Genomic DNA, 25,690 nt, shown 5'->3' on the forward strand with positions numbered 1-25,690 from the left:
AGTTATAATGTAAAAATTGTCAACAATGTTTTCTCTTATGCCAGCTTCAAAAAACCCCCCAAAACAAATGCTGATAGAATCTTGTAGCTATGTAGTATTTTTTTAAATATAACTACTTCATGGAGAGAAGACACCGATATTTTAAGAGTATTCTATGCACTGATGTATGCTACAAACCACTAGCTTTAAAATGTATTTATACTCAAAATATTAAAGTTAAAACAACCAGGTTTTTTCCCTCCTTCAGTTGCACTTATAAATCAGGTGCATTAGACTCTGCACTGACTGAAAGACAAGAAACATTCAGAGAGAAATTAAATTTGGGGAATGTCCTTGAAATGCTGGAATTTAAAACATATATTAAGATAAGATTCAAAAAATATGCAAGTGTTGGTTTACCTTTTCTGACCATAAAAACAGCACCTTGTAATATTGCTATGAAGTAAATACCAATAAGAGACACGAAGTTATTAGTGATATGTGTTGTGAAAGTCTTTTTGTCTGGTTTATAGGGGATGTTGTTGCAAATACTGCATCAGTTGCATTTCTTGGTAATGGTAAGTTGCAGATATTTCCTTCACAGCAGGAAGTGCAGATCTGAAAGAAAAAAACTCATTTCAATAACTTGTATCATTCCACTTCTGAAGAAAACTCAGTAGCAAAAATAGTGGAACTAAGGCATCATTGGCATGGTCATCGACCCCTTCCCTACCCCTCCCTCTCGCCCCCCCCCAAGTCCTTCTGTCAATCGACCTATATAGAACATGAATTCTAAGGAACTGTCTACACTTCTTCAGTGTCTGGCCAGTTGTGTCCCAATCTCAGCTGAGATGTCTAGGAACAACAGTAATGTAAATACTGAAGACAGTATGGTTTCAGTCACTGCCTTGTTCTGGACAGTGCTGGAGACATGATTTGTCTAGGGTAATTACAATGTCAAAGTTGAGAAAGTGTCAAGAATACTACAAGATTAATAGAGAGTGCTACATCTCACAGACTTATGAGAAATGTCTAGAACAGATGGGTATCCTAGGCTGTGGTCTGGAAGAGCCAAAACTTTCATTTTTAAACAATTATCTTTGGCTGTATTTTACACAGGGCCACCTGGAACTACCTAGGAACTTGGACCTCAGTCCTGGGGCGGAACAGGAGTTACACAGCAGAAACCACATGCAGCAAACGTATGGTGGATATGGAGTGGGGCAGTCAACAGGTCAATCCCTGCAACAACTGATATAGCTGGCCAGGCACTACGTAGAGGTAAGATGGACCCTTTTCAAGGTCATAGGAAGTTAGTTCTCCCCTTAAAGGGACCCAAGTAAAATAGAATGCCTCATAAAATTGGGTCTCATAAAATTATGGGTCTCATAAAATTGCTTCTCTGAACTACTGGAAAAATGCCAATGTAATTAAGAGTTGTGAAACATCTCATCCAATCAAGATTAACATTCCCATATTTTCCCATTCCTCAATATTTCAGGGAGGAAGAAAAGGTTTTCTGTTTACCATTTAACAGGGTCACTAGCCTGATTCCTGCAGAGGTTACACTGAGAGAGGCTAATGAAAGAAAGGGGCTGAGGCTAATCAATGGATTGAGAAGTAGTCATTGGTTTAGAGCTGAATCACTGCTTCTTTTGTCGTCAAATAGTACAGTGTGGCAGTGTCCAGATGGGTGCAGCTGTGTGGTGTGTGGCACTGCAGACATGTCTGTAGTGCCACATATCGCATTTTGAGTTGCTCTCCACACTGCAAGGGAGCAACACAGAGGGGTTTTTTTATCCTGTGGATATTCAGGGGTCAGAAAAGCCTACAAGAAAAAAAAGTGGAGCAGTGCATGCGCCATCCAAAGCTGGAGCCTGGCCAGCTGGAGCCATACTCTGCTGCCAGCCAGGCTCCAAGGCAGGATCACTGCAGCCCCAAAAGGCCCCCAGAGCCCAGGCAAGGGTTAATTGAGTCTGGTCTGATGTACTCTAATTAGCAGGTGTTGGAGCACATGTATAGGCACCCTATGAGATTGGGGTGGAAAAAACACGTCACAAGACAACGTTATTATTCACTAAAAATAACTGGATGAGAAAAATAATAGTGTAACTAAGTAAAACTGTTTTCAAATAGAGTAGAACAGTTTTCTTCCCTGAGGCATTAGCTGGGTCTTTAACATACCATCAAAAATGTCTAGCCATCTCTCTTGCTTTCATCTTGAAGATCTGTCATTTTAATTCCTCAGGGAAGATGGAGGGAGCATATTACCTTTTCCCTTTCATATTCTATTGCCTCTTTCGTTCTTTGTTTATATACTTTCTAACTCTAACACTACTCCACCTATTCTCTAGCCTTTGCTCAGCCAAAAACTTTTCCTTTGCTTTTTTGCAGAAGAAAATCTGAGTAAGGACACCAGGATTTCCTCTTATTCATGAGTGCACTTTTGTACATTTCTTCTTCTTGACTTACAGAAGTTATATGTTCTCATTTAAGATGGGCCAGATTCTTGTACCAGGAAAATCAATGGTGCAGCTCCCAGTTCATAATGAACAGGGTTTGGCCCTAATCCCCTTTCTCTCCTGGTTAACGGGATAGTTCCTTCATTCTGTGAAATACAACCACTTACATAAAACATAGGAGCTGATCAAAAGCAGAGATATTACTATGTTGGTAATACTCTTCCACTTGCTGTGCAAGTCAGATTTCGTGCTAAAAGCTAAGGAGTTCTGTGTAGCTTATACCAAAAAATGATCATTTTTGTTGCTAACCTTCTGTCCTTCGTATTTTAAATCTACACAGCCTGTAGACAAACAGTCTTCTAATGGCACACATCGCTTGGTGACAGATATGCTCTTTCCACTGTCTTCCAGCTTGTGTTGTGTGAAGCAGTATCTTGTACCTAGAGAAAAAGAGAGAGGGAACTGCTGTTGTTGCTGCTGTTTTGGACAAAATCAAACTTAATGGAGCTGCTATGATCACATCCTGTAAATAGGAAAGCAGATCACTGGCATCAAGGGTCACGGAAAAGACAAAAATGGACGGTTAAGCCAAACTCCCACCCTATGCCAATCAGTAAAATTGAGTTCTGTAAGATTTTATACAGAAGCTCAGACCCCAAACATCTCTAAAAGTTTGATGCAGATGGATGTATGGATCTACATATCACGGCTGAACTAAACAGACACCTTGACTAACCACAGTTGTATTATGGAAAAGAATAACAAATACAGGTCTGAAGGCCAGTCCTGTCTTTACTTTGATACCATTAGCTAATTCACCATCTCAAGTATGTGCAATGCATGTTTGTATCTGGAGCTGAACTTTCATTCCCACTCAATTTAAGTGGATAGGAAGATTCTCTAACTTCATGCTTTTCTTCTGCAGGATAATTAAGAACATTGCAAATAAGAATCATCTGTCTCCCAGCCCACACTCCAGTGGACCAAGTAGCTACTCAAAATTTACTATATTCTAATCCTGGCCCTGCCACTGGCTTCCAGTGAGGCCCTGCATAAGTCTCTTCATCTCTGTACCTCATGTTCTTTACTTCTAAAATGGTGATAAAAGCACCTGTCTGCTTTGCAAGGCAGTTGGGAGGATAAACCAGTTCAGTATTCAGGCTTCTGAAAAGTGAGCAACCTTCTGGTAAACGAAGTTAATCATATCCTCCATCACCTCCACCATGTATCACTGGAAACTTACACATCAACTATACGTTTTCTGCACTTCACCACCCTCTGGCTAATTCTTTAAACCCACCTCTACAGGAAAACATGCTCCCCTCCTTTTTGAAAATGCTAGACTAGTCATGGTTGGAAAATGCTCTGAGGATGTAAATCATTGTATGAGTGATTTACATTATATGAGTCAGGCAGACATACACACACACACACACACACACACACACACACACACACACAATCATGATCTCCCGAGGTCCCTTCCAGCCCTAATGTCTATGAAATCTATGAAATCATATACATATATACACACACATACATACATGACCATTATTACAGTATGTAAGAGAGATATAATGATTATATATCACTCGTATAATGATTTACATCCTCAGAAATTGTCTTCATGCTTAACGGAATTTTTACTTCTTTATTTAACCTTCAAAGGAAACTGAAAAAACAGTATTCTAACATCCTAACATGATAGCAGTAGGATATAAAGCAAAGGCAACACTCCATTCTATGTTTCTTCTCAGTTGTGTTTCTTTCTTGTTTGATATTAATGAACGATTCACATGCTGTCACAGTATAGCCTGTAATTCATTTAAGTGGATGTTCTTGTGCAACTGTTTTCTTAAAACTAGAGTTGTGCCTTGAATACTCTATACTTTTTATGAATTCAATAACTAGAAAAAGGAAGACTACTGGACTTGCATGTTATTTACTGAGCAACTAACACACTAGGTTTGTCACGATTCTGGCCTGCTCTTAAGCTGAGTGGCAATATCCATGACAGCTAGACTTCAACACCTCTGGTCTCTAATGAGCCAAAAAGGCAAAAAATGCAGCCATAACAATACAAAGCTTTTAATACCTTTTCCAGATCCTATCTTCCTAAAAGGTCAAGGCCTGATTTGATCTGATGATGAGCACTTCTGAATTGCATATGCTGGCAGTAGGATATGAATGCATTCATTATGTCATGGGATTGGACCTCAAAGGTAGTTCATTCCCAATACAAACACAGAACAAGGCCTCTGAATGTTAAGCCTAAACTGCACTTAATGCATAAATTTTGTACTGCCTCTTGGAACAGAGGAGAAGGTCACCATTAACAAGCACCACCTGAAACCAATGAATGATGACAGGCTTCTAACATATCCCACAATACAATCTACCCAAAGGCACTTAAAATGGTGACTTCATTCTGGTTTCCAGGCTTACTTGCAGTTCAATAGGAGAAGTATTTTTCAATCTGCAGACTATATACATTGAGATGTGTGAATGTTTCCGTTACGTGAGCCCTACCATTCCTCTCCTATTGGTTAGTGATGAGATCTTTCTGGTTTGTTAAAAATGCAATGCCAGGATGGAATTTTCTTATCTTGTCAATACCCCTTAACATAAGCAATCTACTAAAGGTTCAGATAACCAAGGAAGGTGATACCATAACTTTACTCTTCTAACCTCCACAGATAAGATTACCAACCTATGGAATAAGCAAATAGCTTTAGGTCTTCATAATTACACTCTAGACATCATACTTGAGGTCTAAACTAAACTTTGAGGCTTGTTAACCATAACATTAATTATTTTCTTTTGATTTTTTTTTAAATATATTGCTCGACTTTCAAATATACTAGCTTAGAAAAGTTGAAGATAAAAAACAAGCACATACAGACACTGGTTCTGCATTTAGTAAAAACAAACACATGGCAACTGACTTTCTAGAATATGAACTGATTGAGTAACATGCCAGATTCTGAGGTCTCATCACCAACACAAATTAAGAATAACTACTAACTCCCTTGTGTGGAGTCTCTTCTCTTGTTCAGTGTAATGCTATTGACTCTAGGGGTATGTACATTCAGAAAGGTTAACTCCATCCAACTTCCCCCTAAAAATGGCCACCTGATCTAAGGCAAGTCAGGCTGGGGGACTAGTGGGTGGATAGGAGGACAAGCAGGGTCCACAGGGGAGAGTGGAGGGATCAGGGGTGCAAGTAGGTTCTGTGGGAGGGATTGTCTGTGTTGGAGGGGGGGAGCTCAGAGGGATCAGGAGGGCAAGCATGGTCTACAGGGAGGTTGGTGGGCTCCAGGAAGGTTTGGTGCGATGAGGGGACTCTCACAGTCTTCAGGGGGAGTTTAGCAACGTGGGGGCTCTCTCCACCACCCCTTTAGACCAGCGGCTATTTTTAGCTCCTCAATTCCCCCTCCCCCCAATCATCAGATGAACTACATTCCCCAGACAAACCAACCCCTCATCCTTCCCACCCCTCCTCCCACCCCAACACCCAAATCACACTTTGATCCACCTAACTTGGGATCTAAGTGTAAGGTCTACACCTGGGTGAACTAAGTTAGAGCGGGTGGCCATTTTTAATATAATCTAACCTCTCCCTAACACCTGTATGTACCCTAGGAGACTCAGTCTTGAGCTACAACCATAAAAAATAAATAACTTTGATATCTGTTTTAAACCAGCATTAAAAGTAATAGTGGCATTTATCCTAATCTTTCTCCATTAAGCCCAGGTACCAGCTCTGGTTTTGTCTATCTATGAGCTGTGAATTGCATCATTTCTTGACGGTACTTTGTTCACATTCAAAAATCCCTGGTCAGACTACTCACACTGGTCACTTCTGCAAGCCACAGCTTGCAAATATTCTGACTTCCAAACACAAGAGCAATTATAAAACTTGGCCCTTTAAAATTATACTTGTTCTGCAGAAAGGGAGAACAAGCTTTTTCCTTTGAGAACACAGTGTTAGTCAGTGGAAGTTCACTGCATGACAGGAAGAATGTTAAAGAGCCAGAGCTGTAAAGTGAAGAGTGTTTCTTGCATTGCTGCCCAACACTGCTTTAACACCCTGCTATCTAGGTTAAGCCATTATTCTGCATTCATTTGAAAGAATGAATTGTGGGAAGGAAACACAAGGACTTGGTCTCAGTCTCTGAGGTAAAGTAAAAGTAGAGCATGCGGTGAACCTGATCTTTGATTAAGACTGAAGTTTAGCTACAAAGAACATCATTCCCAATGTATCATGATAGCTTTAGGCCTAACTGCGAGCAAAATGTTATCAGATAATTCTAGTCTCGGGAGATTTTGGATCCTTTATTTTGAAGTTAAAAATGGATTAGAATTTCTACCCTGCTTAACTACTTTCTCCAAAATCCCACATTTTGTAAATATACATTGATCCTGCTTTGGAAGAATGCAAGACATTTCTACTATCTTTACAAGAAGATAAGAAAACTTTAATTCAAGCATCAGGAGTTCATAAACTGCTCAAAAGCAGGTCTCTAAAAAACTAGCTCATCATTTAAAGAGAATATTGGAAAGAGTTTCTTACTGTTTTCTCAACAACAACAAAAGGAATAATTAGTTACTGCCCCAAGGTTAAATAAGATTTTATGAAGTCAGAACACATTTTTACTAAAAGCAGCCTTGGAGTTACCCATTTTGTCTTCTAGAATACAACCTGGTTCTTCACCATTCTTGATGATCAAATATTTAAAAAATATGAATTGTTATTATTGCCAAAACAGGGTGGAATTATTTCTGTGACACCAGGTATTTTCATTGGTCTCTATATGTTATTCTGATTTAAGCGCTTAAGAAAACAAATATATACACAAGGATTTCCTGCACCTCCCTTGGTCTGGGCTACACAAGAAACAGGATGGCTGGTCTCCATTATTGAGACTGCTGTCTTTTGGTTTCTGAGATAAACAGAAAGCACGGTATTTGCAGGGCATTTGAAGCAGGCCTGTCACTGCAGTCTGTAGATTTACAGTTCAGATATATCCTGGATGTCAAGCTAAACAACATCATTAAATACATTCATGAGTATACTGAAAATATTAGGCTAAGTGAATGCTACTTTCCAGAAAACATCACCTGCTTGTAGTAAGCGTTCTGTATTTATTTTGAACAGTTTCAGGAGTTATTCTGAGAAGACTAGATGTGAATTCTTTGTAAAGGGCTCAGACAAACAGATGTTGCCAAGAGGCTGTTGTTATGAGGCACTTGGGGGTTTGGGAAGATTCCCAACCTGCCTCCTGCCTGCCCTTGCTCTTGGTGTTCAGGCTGCTGGGGATGGGTGCTCTAAGAGGCAGTTGCCTGCAACCAACCTCCTGGAGACTGGGTGTGACAAAGAAAGAACGTCTTGAACTCAAGTTTGGTGCTGAAAGCTCAGATAGGACAGTATGCTAGCAGGTCTGTATCATCATTGGTAGCTATCAGTCTCAGGAGACCATGGAGATTGTGCCTTTGGTGGGTTACTGAGTAACACCGCAGCTTCTTGAGTAGCTGAGTAGTCCATAGCGCAACAAGCAGACCCTTCAGCAAGTTGCACATACAAACTTGGTTGAGCTTGTGCTGGCATGCCAAGTACCATCTTGTCTTGCCTGCCTCTGATGCCTCCTCTCTCTCATCATTGACCCTCTCCATCTCAAAGCGACATAGGCCCGGCTTCACGGCAGCTTTCCACTCGCAGCAGTCCGAAGCAATTGATTCCCAGCATTGGCCATCAATACACAGTTCACAAAGATTTTTCTTGCAGACATCAATAAAACAGTCTGTATAGCAATCATCGAAACTGCCCAGACAACAGTAAATGATGCATTATATGCATAGATGTCCTGTAGGTTGCTACAAATGGGCAAGTCTTACAACCCTTGTATTTATGGACAAGTTTTGCAACCCCCAGTCTGTCCCAACTCTTATCTTGCTCTTTGTCAAGATGTCTCTCTTTACTTGTCTCTTAGCCAAGTCTAGACATCTGCAACTCATTGCTTGCCAAGTGCAGCTCGCCCTCTCCAAGTTCAGGCATCTAGAACTCACTCTTTCCTGAGTTTGGGCTTTTCTAGCTCACTCCTTTATTGAATTTGAGTATCTTCAGCTTTCCCCTGCTAAGTACAGTTCGCTTCTTGTTATCTCTACTTTTCTAGCAAATTCCAACCTTTAACTCCTCAACTTGTTCGGCTACAATTACTTTGAATTAGCATTTTCACTCACTGAGTCTTTTATCAGGTCATCCAGCAGTCAGTGAAGCCTGTTTCTCCCAAGGTCCTTTGCAGTGTCTTAACTTAACTGTAGCTTAGCATAAATGAAACTCCTGCAGAGACTTGTACTAATTTTAGAGAAAGACACTTATCCAGTAGCAAAAGGAAGAATAGCAATGCAATCTGCTGTGACAGGGTTATAATAATTTCTACCCTTTTCCTTCCCCTGTAATCATAAGAAATCATACTTGGTTCATGGAGTTGCATAGTTTTGATGAACTGGCCAGGACAATACCCTTTCCTCCCCCAATACCCTTTGAGAGAGAGCCACCATAAACTGCTGTTGGGACACAGAAGGAGCATACCATCCCTTTGTGTCTCTTCATTGCCTGTCTGATGCTCCCTGTTTTAGACAAGCTACATATGGCTCCCTGACCCTACTAAGGCTTGGAATACTTCCCTAAACACATGACAAAACAAGTGAGACAGTAACAAAGAGAAAGAGAAATGGAGCGTGAAGGAGACATGATATAAAAAAAATGTCAGAGTGGGAGAGAAATGAAAGATGAAAGCAGAAACAATTAATTAAGGAAATTAGGAGATATACTCAGAGCAAGGAGAGAAAATGAATGAAGAGAAATGAACAAAGAATAGACCCGAGTTCCTCTACTTTGAGCTAAGGTTGAGTTAGCCGTGGGCTTGGCGGTTTTAAGGGTGTCTTGCCATTGACTTCATTAGGAGCAGGATCAAACACAATAGGCCTTCAACATTTATCATGTTATACTCCGTAGCCCAGGAAGAAGTCCTCCTTGGACAGGATTAATATCTTTTTCTTCTTCTGGGCTACAGTCAATGGTTTATCAAGAGACTGTTTTCTTTTTATCATGATGAATTATGTCAATAATTAAAATGTTATTATTTTAATTTAAAAGTTCATATTGTGTAAATATACACAAAAGGGATATGAGTCCAGCTAGGAACAGGCACTCAGTTCCAACACTGCGAAGTTCAGAGGGTTCACAGCACTGGAAAACACATGAACAAGCTGCTATCCTCTACCTGGAAAGGTGAGCTCTGCATCCAGGGACAATAGAGGCTACTCCTTTGATTACCGCCCCCCTCCCCCCACCCACCCCGAGCCAGACAAGCTATCTTTAGCTGATACCATGCGGGCATTGGCTGGAGATAACTGCATTGCCTCTGCCTCCTGCCTTTTGCACAGACCAGGGCCACTGCCATCTATGTGGGGGATTAGGCAACAAAAACAGTGCAGCCAAATCCATCCTAGTCTGAGTCCAGCTGTGGGAGAATCCCCCCACTCCACCCTACACACATCTCTGGAGTTGTGCACGGAGTAAAAGGCAGCAACAGCTCAAGCCATCCCAGTCTGGAACATATCCAGCTAAGGAACACCCCTGCCCCTTGCCCTGTGGTCATACAGAGCTCTACACAGGGCAAGAGGCAGATGCTCCTGCAGCTGGAACCATCCTAGACCCACAGGATAGCTCTAGCTGTGGGAGAATGTCCCCCTCCCATCCCTCCAATCAAGTGATGGGGGTATTCCCCTGCAGCTGATCACTGAAGCCACAAGGGAGTATCTCCCTCAGCCATTGTAGAGATCCAGGGTGACCCATGTTTTGCGGGGGAGGCACTGGCACTACTATCCAGCAGCAGCAGGGTCCATTGGTCCCCCTCCCCCCTGCCGAGCTCTCTTACAGCCTGTCCTATTAGGAAGCCAGTGCTCTCCTTCCCTCCCCCTTGAAAGAAGGAAAGGAGAACAGAGAACTGTGGGATATTGGGTGTATGTCCCAGTTTCAAAAGAAGTATACATCTATTCAAGCTGGTGCAAGAAAAGGGACCAGTCAGCTAGATGCCTTTTTTCTCCCGAAGAGCCAGTTCTCTTCCACATAAAGGCATCTTTCCTGACACAAATGTAGTGCTTGTCCATAGCCCTACTCTTCCCCTTCCCAACAATTCAAGGAAAAATACAGAAACTTCTCCTCACAGCATCTTTGTTGTTTGCATGTATCAAAATTACAAATCTCAATTGCAAATTAATCAGATTCTTTACTCTTCCCGAACTGGGTTCCATTGTATTTCATGCCTCCAATTGAAAACTATATTCCTTCTGCTGTTTCAGAGAGGAATCAATATCTATCCTTGCTACTAGCATCATTTCACATATATCAGTGCAAATTCAGACTTTCCATTGATAGATGCATTGTAAGAACCAAGCTTTTTGTGTGCACAAGGGAATACTTCAGCATTTTCCCTGGTATCCTTTTCCCACATGTTCTGTGCACTGTAAAGCTAACCATGTCAGCATTATCTTGGGTGGTATGAACTGCTAAAAAGCAAAACACGAGGGTGCAGACAGAAGTGCAGCTCCCCGCTGTAACTGCAAATGCTTTGTAGGAAGTGTTCTGAGTTGCAACAATCCCCCAGAACAGACAGAAGTTCACTGTTGGGGATGGGGGGGAAGGAATCTAGCTGCTGGCTGCAACCTACAGCTGGTTTCCCCTAGCAATGGCCTCTCCTCTCTGTCAGCCTGTTCCTGTTGCAGAAGGTGGGAGAGGAAAGGGGGGAGGGGGAGAAAGCTGAGTTTGAAGCATTCCCCAGCCAGCACTGGAGGGTGAGGTGGGTGAATTAGAGCCCCCTCACCTCGGCAGGACTCCAATACATCCACCCCACCCTCCAGCAGCAGCTGAAAAAACTCCAGACCAAACTCCCTTTGCTCTCTTTCCTCCCTCCCATTCTGAAAACAGCAACAAGCTGGGAAGCAGCGCAGACAGAAGTTACAGAAGACTCTCTGTTTTGAAATGTCTTCATCTGACCCCCTCATGCAATGAGGGTTCAGATTTTTGGCCAGTCAGACATTTTTGAAGTGGTCTGCAGCTGCGCACTTGTGTTTGGTCATGGCTACAGACTGCTTTCTGTGGCCAGATTGGGCAAAAAATGTCACTTCTGTTTGTGCCCTGCGATGCACAATTGAATGAAAATGAGTGACCAATGGGATTGTTCTGATGTCACTGGTGCCCTGGTGTCTTTGAAAAATGCCAAGAGCAGCAGGATCCACAAAGGAAATTGGATGTCCAAGTCCAAAATTTAGATTTACAAAACTGGCACCTAACCTGTATGATTAAGACCTATGTCTTTGAAATTAACTTTCCTTGGGAACCTAAAATGTCTACCTCTGAACGTCCCTAGGACAGCCTCAGCACTGGTGTAACTACAAGTATGTGCAATAGCCCTGAGGACAGTTTTAGAGAAAGCACCAGAATGGCAGCCCCCAAGGAGCCTGTGCCTTTAGATCTGCTGCAGCCAGCTTACAGGGAACCCATCCTACCCAAAACCCCAAGCCCAAACCACAGCAGCAGCAGCAGTCCCCAGAGTGTGGTGAGCCCATACCATGATAGGTAAGACCCTCCATACCCCTCCATCCCACTCTCCAGTGCTCAGCACTGTTCTCCCCATTTCATCAAAATAGTTAGCTACACATCTGTGCCTCAGTTTTGACAGTGCAGAGAAGATCAGTGTCCATCTCAAACCTAAGCCCCACCAGGATTCCTCCATCTATATCATCTTCAGGGCTTAATTCACTAGGCATTGTCAATGCATTTCAAATAGAGCTGGCTCTGCATAAAATAGCTACTGGAGGAGATGACAGGGTAGCACCACTCTCCTACCTAACAGCTCAGTGGGTTTAGCTCTCACCTCAGCATCTGGATCTGGAAAGAATCTGAACCCACATCTCCCAGGAGAGTGTCTTAAATGGAGCCAGAACAGCAGCCAATGACTCTATGACGTCAAATTCATAAAGAGTCCCAGAAGCAAGGACCTGAACCCTGTACTTCTCTGTTTTGTCTCAACTATTAGGCCAGTGGTTCTCATGCTTTTTAGACTCAAGGCACCCCTTGGAAAATGCCAACTCTTAGGGGGTTTTTTACTATAGCAAATAGAGCAATTCTTCTGTTGCAATGAACTCAGGAAGAGCACAACAGGTCAGAATGCTTTTAATGCCATGGATTCCTATTTGAAATCTCTGGGTTTATGTTTGCACACCTAATAGTGCTAACATTGTGTGGTACCCTGTGACACCCTCAAAAGGATCTTGTGGCACCCTGGTTGAGAATCATTGTACTAGGCTATAGATTTAGACTCACTCTTGCTTCCCATTGTCATGGTTCCATACCTGCCACTCCTAGGTGCCCAGTATCCTGTCTTAAATAGGAGGGGTGGAGATGTGATCACCCAGCCTATTCTAGAACCTAGTGGTTATGGTACTTTCCTAGGACATAGGAGAGGAAGTTTTAAATTCCTTCAGGCTAAGGAGGGCCTTGAGTGCGGAGACGGATCTCCCACTTCCTGAGGAAATGCTGTAACCAGTAAACTACTTGACAAAAAGGTGTGCAGCACTACCAGTTAGCTAAGTGCCTGTCTCTAGAGAGGAGAGACTAGGTACAGTGGCTCACTTGCAAACAGAGAAGCCTAATGTGCAGCAGAAGTTAGGAGTTTAATCTCTGGAAAAGAGTGGGAACATACTCCTGTGCTTTGCATTTCCTACTGGCTGTTTAGATGCCCCAGGTCTTTCTGAGTCACCCTTTGGAAGCACCTACCTCTCCCCCACTTCTCTGTAGAGTGCACCTACGCTCAAGCAAACTGGATCACTTCCTGGAGGAACCACTATGGACTGTATAGGGATCCTATGCACCTACACCTTGCTATATTGAATCGCCCCACTGGATTTAGGCATCTGGATTTTAGGTATCCAAGATGTAGTCCACACTGGATGTGGCCCTAATCTGTTTGTGGATCCAGCCCCAAGTCCCATGGATTTTAATGTAGGGCCTTGTGTCCTAAATGGAGGGAAGGAAGGAAGAATAAGTGATAAGAGAACTATAAATTGCTGATAAATAAAATAGCCTGATTTAATTGCTGTTTGTGCAAGAATGTGGAGAGAGATGAAAGTTTCAAACCCCTTCTGCTGCAAAGACAAGCCTGATGGAGAGAGGATCATTTGCATCATTCACAAGTCTCTCTGACAGATACCTTTAATTGTGAATACCAATCATTGAAATTCAAATACTCTCAGAGGATAATGGAAATACTTTTTTCTGCTACCAAGTATAATGAGATACTGAGAATTTTTCCTTAGCATAGGTTCAGTTTAACCAGTAACACATAGAAAGTTTACCTTTTGGACAATAGACATCTGGAGCCCACCGGTTGCATTCATAATTGTCCACTGCTTTTTCACAGGTGAAGCATTTAAATCCACCAGGATATGGGGTGGCTGAAAAATTTGAATAAAATTCAGTTAAACTGATTCACATTTAGACAGTCTGTACCATGCTAATGTTGAGTTTCCTATCCCCAGAGGTGTAGCAGGGCAGCACTGTGCCTGGGGCAGCTGTATACAGGCAGCACTAGCTGCCACACTGCTGTTGGCAACAGTGCAATCAAACACCACTGCAGCAATAGCTATTTTTGTCCCCCTCTAATGGTAGTGCCCAGGGCTGCTGTCCCAGTCTCTGTGCCCCTCAGTTGCACTACTGTCCATATACCCTACCTTATAATACACGTTGCTAGAAATGCAACCATTAACGTCACTATAAATATTGTACTGGAGTCTGTCATTAGCATTAGCAATACAAGAAACCTGGGAAACATACTGTTTACCTCAAGGAGAATTGGCCTGACCAAGAAGTACCAGCACAATGACTACACTTGTTCATCCTCTGAACCCGGTATTATTTCACAGCTACAGCCAATAATGTTTTGTGGTCAGCACTAACATCAAGTTGATTAAATACCTCTGCACTAAAAAAAATAAACTAACACATTTGGGTATTGATATTCTAAATAGTAAGAAAAATATCAATTTTCTGAATTTCCATTATCAACAGTATACTTATCTCCATTACCTAACCAAGGGTGGAACTTAGGTCTTAAATTTTCTCTTGACAAAACATCTGTAATACATTCTAAATTAAACATATTAAATAGATTTACTAAATTGTTACAATTTTTCAGTACTATAATAATAAAAACAGTGTCAAATTTACCCCACTGGAATAAACTACAGGTATCGTGTGGCAAAATAAAACAGAGACAATGCAGATTAACTTCACTGCATCTTGTATCAGGCAACCAGCAGCCTGTCACATTCAGTGCAATACCTCTACAGCCATTGGCCCAACAGACACTGTATCCCCGTAAAAGCTTTATGAGGCTATTAAATCAGCATCCAATGGCCACCCCTTCTTCTTTCCAAAAGCCAGTCTTCCCAAAAGACTGGCTTATTTAGTGTAGGTGACTCTCACTAGACTCTTAATGGCCTGGATATGTTTCAAAAGCTACATCAGCTTTGGAAAATTTTACTTACCAATTCACTAGAATGAGAAGCTTTTTTAATGGGCGCATAAAATATTGTTCATTTTTTCATTATTTTCACCATCTTTTGAAGAGTGCCTGTGTAGATTTTATGCCTGAACTGGAATGTTTTCCTGACAATTCTGCAAGGCTGAGCTCTGCAGAGGTTGAGGATGGCTGTTTGTTTAATTAGCAGATTTAGGAAAATCAGATATTTTACCAGGACCTTTATGTCTGAAAATGCTTTGTCATGTAACCATCATATTTAACAAAATCAACTGACCAGATGATGTCATAAAAATTAATACATAAACCTCTCCAACTTGTTTTAGCAGGTATGAAAAAACAACACAAATCTGCCTCTGAAAGTGAGAGCTGGTTACGTGTTGGCAAACAGTACAAATCAAAGAAATTAGGGGCTGTCCTCTTCTGTTCCAAAGCCTGCAGCCCAAAACATACATGGGTCTCTTTTTTCTTTTGGATAATAAAAAAGGAAATGGCCTTTCCAGATATTAAAAGGCAGAAAGATTTCTCTGGGGGGAAAAAATTCCAGGCATATGGATGAACCTAGGTGCATGTGTGTAAATATTGCCTCATATAAATTAAGGGATAACACCACATCTGAGAAAATGGTAAAACAGAAAAGGGGAGAATGTGGAGGTCCCTGAGATGCGTGGTATTTTCTTCCTTATTACTTTGAAGAGGTACTGGAGCAAAACAAAGTTTCAAACAGTTGTTGCAATAGTGATAAGGAACTCTCATTTGGCTCTTGATCACAAGAGATAATAAGTTTGCTAGACTGCACTTTGGGCCATAAGACCTCCATTCCCTCAGAGGGACATTCCAAAGAAAAGGCAACTTCACAGTAAGTTCCTGTAATGACATCTGGTCAGCAATGGTTCACCTTGAATGACCTCATTAGGAAGATTACTGTGGACAGTTAATCTTTTTCAGCATACAGCTAAAGACACATTTTTCAAACAAAGATGTTGTAGACAATCATGTTTTGCTTCATTCCAGACCCAGCTGAAAACTGAGGAGGTCCCCGTGCCTGAAAACTGGGTTAAAATTGTGACTCAGAATGAAATATTTATGAGAGAATTCAGAAAGGTGCCACTAGGTGAAAAAGTAAGTTAAAACTGGAACAGAGAGCTGGCAAAAAGAAAAACAAATCTAGGAAGACTAAAACTAATACGTGCGTGTACATGTGCACATGCACATGTATGTGTGTATATGCAGTACATTACAGTGCTATCTTGTATCTTTAGGGCTTGGTTATTTAGCCTTTACACGTATTTGTGAGCACTAACTCAAATGAATGATCAAATGGATTAAGTGCACCAAAATGAATCAGACATGGACAAATGAGCACTGAACAACATATCCTCAAGTGCCAGTTAAATTTTTTGTCATCCCTTAATGAGCTTGTTGATACATTTTCTTTTTAAACTGCAATGATTATTTTTGGTTGGAAAATGATTTATTTAAAAGAAACCTTTCCCCACAGCACAGGTATCCCTTTGGCTAGAAAGATACTGGATAAAATCTACCCCTGCTGTAAAATTGACACAGCTCCACTGACTTCATTGGGCCTTTGCCAATTTATCTGAGCCGACTTGCTCTTCAGGAAAAAAGAAAAAAAAACCCCAGATGTTAATGGCATGGAGAAAAGGACCACAGTCAAACGAGTTCCAAAACACATGAAAGGATTTCATAAAAACTTGAATGCACGGGCACCATCCAGAAAGCTTAATCGGACAAGCAGTGTAAGCCTCAGGAAACCAATCAACAGGAAACCAAACGAACCATCCTTGTGTACAAGGATGCAGGGTACACAGCTTTGTTGCTGGTTTCAGTTTGACTTGGTCCATGGTGACCACTAGAACCTGGTTTAAGACGACAAGTTTCTTTTATACAGGCCAATAAACAGGAGCTGCTGTGCAGGCATGTATCCCCTCTCCCCCTCAAATCAGCAGCTGGAGCTAGCGTTGTCATGGTCCACAGGAGCATCATGTCTAGTGAGTAGGGCTGGGGGTGGATCAGGGGTTGCAGACATAAGCTGTGGTTTGGAGCAACAGAGGGCAAATTCAAGTTACACACCAGGGGATTGGAAGCCAGAAGTCAGAGGCCAAGTGCCAAGCCAGAGGAATATCTAGGATCAGGGCTCAGGAACCAAGCTGTGGTCAAGCCAAAGGCCAAACACCGAGCCAGGGGATTTACTGGATCAGTGGTCAGGAAGCAAGCCACAGTCAATCCAGAGTTCAAACACTGAGCCAGAGGGTTCACCAGAATCAGAGGTTAGGGGGCTAGCAGAGGTCAAACCAGAGTCCATAGTTTGAAGGGTTGGGACATAGTCAGAGGTACCAGGGCAGGAACAAGGGAAGTCACAGAGGCAGGAGCTACTCAAGGACTGAAGCCAGTACATTCCCTGCTAAAACCACTGCTGCACAGACATGCAGGCCTGTGTGGAAGAAACTGGTCATCTTAATCCAGTCCCTAGTGAACCACGTCATCACAGAAAGAAAATGTATCACACCTGACAGTCTTAATGAAAAGTGCCCATTCTGAAGTCATTAAAGGTTACATGATTCTTTCCATTGATTTTAGGCTTTAGATTAGGCCCTGAAGAAGATGACAAGCCAGTCTCTCCTTTAAATTGTTGAGGTATATTGGCAGAGCCACATTAGCTGCTGCCATCTTGTACCAGTTCTATGATCAGAGGACATCAACCTCTGGAGAATATAAATCTCCAGGACTGTCAATCTGGCACTTTGCCCAAGTACTATGTACTGTAGTCTTATTCCAGTGAGTCTATTTAAAGACATAAATGTATGAGCAACCATGAGGGTCAAACATTGCTGCAAAAATACATGAGAAGTTTGCAAGGAAGCAGCAACTAAAGCCAGAGATGTGCTAACCTGTATTCACCATCACATAACTATCATGCCAATTGCTGCATTTTCCTTCACTTCACTAGTACCAAAACAATCTCTCAGACTTCATCTGAATCCCAAACTGACCAGGAGACACTGTTCTGAAACTAATATTATGGCCAGACAAACCAGTCGCTGTGCATCAGCTGGTCCTCAGTAAATGCCCTCTTTCATTAGAGATTAAGCTGCCACAGATTATCGGCCATTTACTGAAGCATAAAACCATGCATGCAAGACATTACTGCATAGCAGCTGACAAGCAGGCAAGCCCTGTCCCCTTTTACCCTGCAATCACCTCTAAATTGGGCTCCATGCCTAGTGGGTAGACCCAGAGGTGGAATTATCCATAGGTCTGTAAGTACATATGCATATACACATGATCATATGAACATATTTTTGCCTAGTTTTTTTAGTGCAGAGGCTCTTTTTAAAAAGATGTATTTCTCCTGTTTCAAACATTCAGGTAACAGAAACATCCAGGGCTGAGATTTTTCTTCCCCTATGCGTTGGCACAGTAACAGCCTATTGTAGGCACGCAAAACAAATCTTACTTGAAGGATGAAGATAGATAATGTCTTTCACTGTAAAGTCTCGAGGTTGAACAGCTTTCAGACAGTCAGCGATCAGGCTCAGTAGTAGGACCCAGGCCAGGGTAGGCTGGGGTTCCATTGCAGAGAGGCTTCACTCATGGGTTTCCTGGGAGGAAGGTCTCTTTAAAATTGGAAGGATAATGCACCTATAGTACACCTATAGTACAAAGATTAAAGAGAAAGAAGTGTGATCTTGTTACAAGTACCATCTTCTAAGCCAATCCAAGGACCAGTCCCATCTCCACACATAGCCCAAATAACCATGCTGGCCCAGTGTTTCTTTTTACATAGAATCCTTCATGCAAATAAATCTCAAACACTTTTTAAAAATGTAAATCTTACTTGACTTTACAGCCTGTACTAAATCAAAGTGAATCAGAAGAGCCCGAGGACTTGGTGTGACAAAACTAAAGTTTCTTCCAGAGGACTGGAATGATGTGTATGCTATAACAATCTCCCCCAGAAATACGTGGGGTGAGGGGATGTGTTCAGAGAACTCTGCAAGACAGAACACCAGTTCTGAGAAATGCTCCTCTCAAGCAAGAGATACCTCATGCCGCAGAGAGATGCAGAAGGTATGGTCTACAAATCTCAAAAACCCACTTGTGCAGGAAACATGGGGCTTAAAGCACCTATTACTAGAAAATATATCCTCTGCAATGCTTTCTAGATCTCTCTTCTCTAGCAGCACGACTCCACTAGGATCTATCCTACCACTAGGCATGTCCACACTGCCTTCAGCCATACCCCTGATACAGGTAGACACTGGCCGCACCTACACAAGATGCTGCCACAGTCATTTAATACTTACATAAACAAGTTACTGCGCAGTAGTGTTGCCGAAAGCCTTTTAGGTGACACTGAGTGCATAGTAGCTTGTTACTACTGTGCAGTACCAGCGCATCACACTTCCCACCACATGACACTACTGCAATCAGTTTCTTGTGTAGATGCATCCACTGAGGAGGAGGTGTTAACACAGGTTTAAGCGCTGGGTGCCCGGAGGACCATGCTATGAAGAGTGCCCAATTTCTGGCTCCATTCAACACCTCTGAGAAGAACTCATCTAGGAAGAATTCACCTTCTTTTCCCACCGTCCTCTCTGGCTGCGTCCAGATGAACATGGCTGTGTGGCGTGCGGTGCTGCACACCCATCTGCGGTGCCACACAGCACACATTCAGGCTTTCCCTGCACTGTTACCTCGCAGCATGGGAGGATTTTTGACCTACACAGCTCCACAGCTTTGGCATTCTTGTGCCCCAGACAGCCCTGACATTGTCTGATGCCATGACCCAGAGCCCGGGGCTGAAACCCCTGAGCCAGCTGCAAGCGCGTCACATTAATTGCACATGTAGATGCACCCTCTTTCATTCAACACAAACTGCAACAGAGTTAATGAGAGAGGCGGGGGAGGTAGCCTTCAGAACAGAATCTGGATTAAATTTAGACTGGGGTTCAGGGCTTCGGCTTGAGGCCAAAATAAGAGAGTTTGATTTACTAGTTACAACGCAAGTCAGGAATAAAGGCAGAATTAGAAGTCAGAACCTGGTTTGTGGTACCTAACTTATAGCATACTGCCCAACTCAGAAGGTATTCAGGTGGGTAGAAAGTAAAACAGACTAAACTGATTTTTTGGATTTATCTCTACTATCCCTGTAGAAAAGGCAGAAGTCTTCTATTCAGATCCACCCACAAGTGTCAGATTTAGGCTTATCTAAAGGAAGTGCTACGCTGCCATCATAACTTAATCTATATTCAAACTATTGCACATTTATTTTGAATACTTTACTTTGTGGTATTCTGGCCACATATGCCTTTTACTTCATTAATAGTAAAGAAATAAATTTTAGTGCACTATTCTTAGTTTACTTCAGTTTAAAATAGTTTGATAAGCAATATGTTAGTAGAACTCTGTAAATAGGGTCTGAGTTTCATCATGCATCCGTTTTACTCTAGATATAGCTTGGTGTGAAGGAGATATTCACAAAGTCTATTTGCATGACAAACACACTATAAAACTGACAGTGGAAGAGATCTTCTTTACTCTCGTAACTCTAGCTGAGTTTTCCAGTGCCCCACTTTTTAATGAAGGAAACAGGATGGGTGAGGCTGTTTTTATATTCATGCAGCTTTGCATTTCTTCACAGCATAATAAAAGAGTTTGCTGTCCTGATCTAACGGCATAGTATCTGTAAGTGCAGTGCATGTGTTGTGAACCAGATGATAAGGATTAATGGATGGTTTCTGAACACTCATTTCAATAATGAGATTCCTTCTCTACTGCATGATTTTTCCTGCAGTTCACATACCTTAGGAAATGTGTTTAAGCCCAGAAAGGCAATTCAAGATGCAGGTTTCCTCTGTTTCCTAAATCTGATGAGTACAGCTCTGGTGATGCCTAGATGCTATAAAGTTGATATAATATAATTTTCCCTAGGGCATTCTAAGGGCTTAGTTTTTGTTTTATATCAGTCATGGTGTGTATTGCACATTACATTTAAAAGCACACAATGCAGTTTAATTTACCCATTTACAGCTCCCTAAGCAAAGGAAACTAATTTCAGCTCATGGGGCTGCATTGTATTATGTTTTCTAAAAACAACAGTGTTCTGGCACATCTAAATTCATACTCCAAATGTAACCATGTAGCTATGAATTGTCTCATTGTTCAGTAACTATGACAAAATTCAAGCTCTGAACATGTGCAGTAGTTACTAGTAACTCTCATAAACCTAATGCTGGCAAAGAAAGTAAAATTGTGGTTTAAGAGTCAAAGGAACAGAAGGGCAATCATTTAGGTTCACAGGTTTTATCTAGGCTAGGGACAGACATTCAAAAAGCCTGAATTAATTCAGTCTTTGCAGGTTAATCTAACCAATTTAGAGGTGGATAGACATTTCCTTTTCATTCTAGAATTGCAGGCACGTGTCTGCAGTGACTCAAGCTGGAAGCCAGGCGGGTGCTAGAGCAGCCCTTCCTTCCCATCCACAGGGCTGAGCTGAGGGGGGCATGGCCAGGCCCCATCAAAGTGCTATGATTAGGCAGAGTTCCCCCGCCCCGCTCCTAAGCAGCCCAGCAGGAAATGTTTATCACCACTACCTCAGTGTTTATCACCCTATTAAAAAAACAGAGGGAAATTACCAGCTATCTGTTGATTCTACCTTCGTTCGGTGTGCCACGGCTCGGAGGTAGCCAGCCTGTGGTCTGCTAGCTAATGCTGGGAGGTGTCTGTGAGGGATGGGGAGCTGCCTGCTTAGCAGAAGGTTGGGAGGAGAGGCGGGGAGCAGAAGCCAGGCACATGCCTGCAGAGACTGCAGGAGCAGCAGTCAGGAAGCAGAGGGCAGGGGGCAGCCCTACTGTGGAGCGGAGATCCCCATCCATCCCAGAGAGCATGTCAGGATGCTGGGGGAGTCTGATCTAATTTAAACCAGAAAGGGGTCTGGGACAGACATTGCATAAAATGGTTTGACCCGAATCAGTTAAGTGTGATACTACATTCAAGCAGGTTTATCTCAAATCGGTTTCAGCCATTTTCAAACTGATTTATGTGCCATGAACATCTGTTCTGTTACAGGGTTAAACCAGTTTCTGATCACTTAAACAGGTTTATGTGTAATGTCTGTCCCTACAGGCAGGCTTAAAACAGTGTGAAGAAGAGAATAACAGGAAAAATAAGGAATCCAGTTTTCATTTGTATGGTTCTCTGCAGTCTGGTTATCTTGGACAGAAAAAGGTTGTTGTAACCTCACTTCTGAAAACAAAAAGTCTTGTTGGAGAGGCAGGAACATAAGCTGAGACTGTTGTGTTTGCTGTGAGTGTACAGGCACAGCTGCCATAGCCTGCAACAGGAAATCAAGTTTTAGAAGTGAAAAGGCTAAGAGCAGCACAGTTCACTGTGGTCAACGCTCATCATGTCGGCATGAGTGTGCTTCCCTTTAAATTAGTAATAGCTATACCCAGACTGGTAAACACTTCACTTCCTTTTCATGGGGCTTATCAGCTGTCCAAAGACTGTTACATACCAATCCACAGAAAGCACACACAACACTGTGAGTGGAAACAATGAGCAATTCCCAAATTTTCATACTCATCATTCATTAAAGCAAACATTTTTGCAGTTATGATGTGCCAGAGGTTTCTGCATAACCTTCACTTTTTGCTCTAATGTTTGCCTCAAAAAAGGACAATGAGACAAGGCGTGCACAGGACTGATGTTGAAATGACTATCTATCAGACTCATATTTGGAAACAGCTTTTTAATTAAAATACCATGAAATCCATAATAACAATGAGGAAAACAGATAACAGGGCTGTGTGACACATTAAGCCTTGTTGTTGTAACTCTGATTTCCAATTTCCATTGAGTTTTAGTCCACAGGTGTGTATAAACCAAGGGAAAATGTCATGATTAGAAGCAGAAAGGAAATAAAATGAACCCCTTCCCAACCATATGAAAAAAAAGAGAAAGAGGGACAGTTAAAAGTTGTGTAGTCCACAATAATATAGCCTCTAGCAAAGCCAACTGGAATCTTGATGCAACACATACATAGCTTTGGTCACATGTTTGAAGGTACTCATATGCTTACATTTCATTGGGACTGCAAGCATAATGGCCTAGTGGCTACTGCTGATGTCCTGGTTCGGAACAATAAAAAAGTTCAGAAGTTCATGGAAGTAGAAATGAAGGGGAAAATATAAATTGCTTGACTCTGCAATGTACGTTACAGGAGAGAAGGAGGAGTAGAGGGTGCAATAAAGTGACATAGGTGTCTTCAGGCAAAGCTAGTCTACTGTAATACACACTCTGTGATGTAGCCCAGTGGCAAATGCCCAAGCAAGCCAGCCAAGCGAGTTTCATGTGCAAGTAGCTATTTAACCTAAAATTATAATGAAATTCAGTTTCATCCTTCCACAATAGCTATATTACAGAATAGAAATAATTGTTTTACAGGGATGTATACACAGTCCCTCAAGGGGTAGTTAGACATGTATTTAGTCCGCTTAAAAAATTCCACTCGTCCCTTTCTACCAGGTTGACCATGATGAGTGACATCATACATATCCACCAACCTATCCATTAATGGCTCACTAAAGACACTTAAAGACACTCATTCTTTTGAATCTGTGGACTGGTTCACATTCATATTCCAGGAGTACTAGTTACTTTTTCATTCTCTAGAGATGTATGCACCCTTAAAAAAAAATAAAAAAGGAAGTACAACACTAACATAAATCCAGCAGGAGAACAGACTCTTACAGGTACAGAGTCATATCTATTTCCAGCTACAACTGCATACAAAGTAATTTATATGTACAGGCTGAAGCTAGTACTACAAAACAAAAAGCAAAAAAGATACCATTTATTTTTAATTCATATTCAGAATACATAAAAGTGATATCTTTTTTCAGCTAAAGAGTTGCAAGCCTAAAGAAATATGGGTGATGTCCTTGTTATACAAAAAGAAAAAAAGAAGACACAGAAAAGAAACCACTAACCAGGCAAAACAAGACAAAGGGCTTTTTTGAAGGGGATTGCATTACAATAAAGGTATTAAAAGAAACATACATATTCCATAGGCCACTGCAAGAAAGCCCCAGGACAGAAAAGGAAAAAAACCCCACAAACATGACCAGTATTTCATACCATAGAATTATTTGAATTAATAAGCATCCGTAAACCAAACTACTGGCCACTTTGTATAGTTACCACTCTCCACAGCAGGTGCACTTTAAAAATTATTGCCTCTCTCCATTTTCTTAATTGAATCTTAAAAGCATAACACACTGCATGCAAAGTTCTAATTCAGGGATGGCAAACTCATTTGAGTTGGCAGGCCAGAACTGGATCACAGAGCTTCTCATGGGCTGGACCACTGAGGGGTTTCTCTGGATCCTACCACTGGATCCAGACTGCAGTGCTTCTCACAACTATTATGAGAACCTTTGTTGGTGCAGCAAGGTTAACATTGCCAATGCTTGCCTCCCCTGCTGCCAATTTGCATCCTCAGTTTGGATCGCTAACCAGAAATACTGCAGCAGGTTGAGCAGCAGTGGCATTAATCTCAGCAGCTCTAGCAGCAACTGTGAAAAGCCCCCAAAATGGGTCATCTGGACCACAAGAAACTCTGTGAGCTGGACAACCCACCTCTGATGGCCTGTAGACTGTACAGCTAGGCACAGAAGTTACACAAACTTGTATACGTGATCAGAAACCAGTTCAAGTCTGTAACACAACAGAAGTTCAGAGCATATAAACTGCTTTCAAAATGGGCAAAACTAGTTTAAAATAAACTTGGTTGGATGCAGTATCAGACTAAACTGATTTAGGTTAAATCAGTTTCTTGAACTTCTGTCCCAGATCCTCTCCACATTCAAGTTAACTCACAGTCCCTCAGCATCCCACGATTCTTTGCATTTCTCTTGCAAACCTCTCCCTTCACAGAGTGGGAGAGCTAGCTTTGTCCAAGTTGTGTGCTCCAGCCAAGCAGGGAGGTGTGATCTAGTGCCCCCTTCCCCACCCCCCGCTTCTGGCTTGGGCCACTGCAGGCATGTGGCTGTGTTTCCAGACTCAAAAGTGAATGCCTGTTCACCTGCTGATTAGTTCAATCTACACAGCTGAAACTAACCTGCAAAGATTGAATCAATTCAGCCTTGGGCTCTTTGACTGTCTGTACTTAGTCCATATGAGATCCCTGTTCTAATTGTATCAAATCTGAAAACCTAGCATTCCACAATAAGTATTTAAGGGACATGTAGACAAAAATAAATAACTATTTTATCTTTCAGATGTAGCATAATGTGTGCACACATACATAAGATCTGATTGAAAAAATATTTATTGACATTTTTTGCAATAAATTCAGGAACTATTTCGGCAGAATTGCATTTGATCAGCTACAGAGTTGGTAGAATTTTACAAAAGAGCATTTGTAAAACCAGTTCAAGTCTGTAACACAACAGAAGTTCAGAGCATATAAACTGCTTTCAAAATGGGCAAAACGAGTTCAAAATAAACTACTCATTCAATAAAAAACCTAAAATAATACCATAACTTATTATTCAATCTGCTGTGTCACACACTCACGGAGATACAAATATAAAAGGTAGATGCATATAGATTTTCCTC

At 41.8% G+C, this 25,690-nt stretch overlaps 1 protein-coding gene across 5 annotated transcripts in view; it reads right to left on the reverse strand.

Moving 5' to 3' along the window:
* Positions 1 to 399: 399 nt before the first annotated feature.
* The window catches only part of LYPD6 (LY6/PLAUR domain containing 6), an 88,998-nt gene continuing 63,707 nt past the window's right edge, over positions 400 to 25,690 (reverse strand). For all 5 annotated transcript variants that reach the window (XM_090045778.1, XM_090045775.1, XM_090045777.1 and 2 more), the window contains 4 exons: positions 18,525 to 18,720; positions 13,863 to 13,961; positions 2,751 to 2,881; positions 400 to 597 (listed from right to left, as the gene is read on the reverse strand). In XM_090045778.1, the coding sequence (XP_089901904.1) occupies positions 436 to 597; positions 2,751 to 2,881; positions 13,863 to 13,961; positions 18,525 to 18,642 (510 nt within the window). In that variant the 5' untranslated portion in view covers positions 18,643 to 18,720 and the 3' untranslated portion in view covers positions 400 to 435. The remainder of the gene's footprint in view (positions 598 to 2,750; positions 2,882 to 13,862; positions 13,962 to 18,524; positions 18,721 to 25,690) is intronic.

This window comes from Crocodylus siamensis, chromosome 4, assembly GCF_052110815.1.
Source record: "Crocodylus siamensis isolate JL-2025a chromosome 4, ASM5211081v1, whole genome shotgun sequence".
NCBI lineage: Eukaryota > Metazoa > Chordata > Crocodylia > Crocodylidae > Crocodylus > Crocodylus siamensis.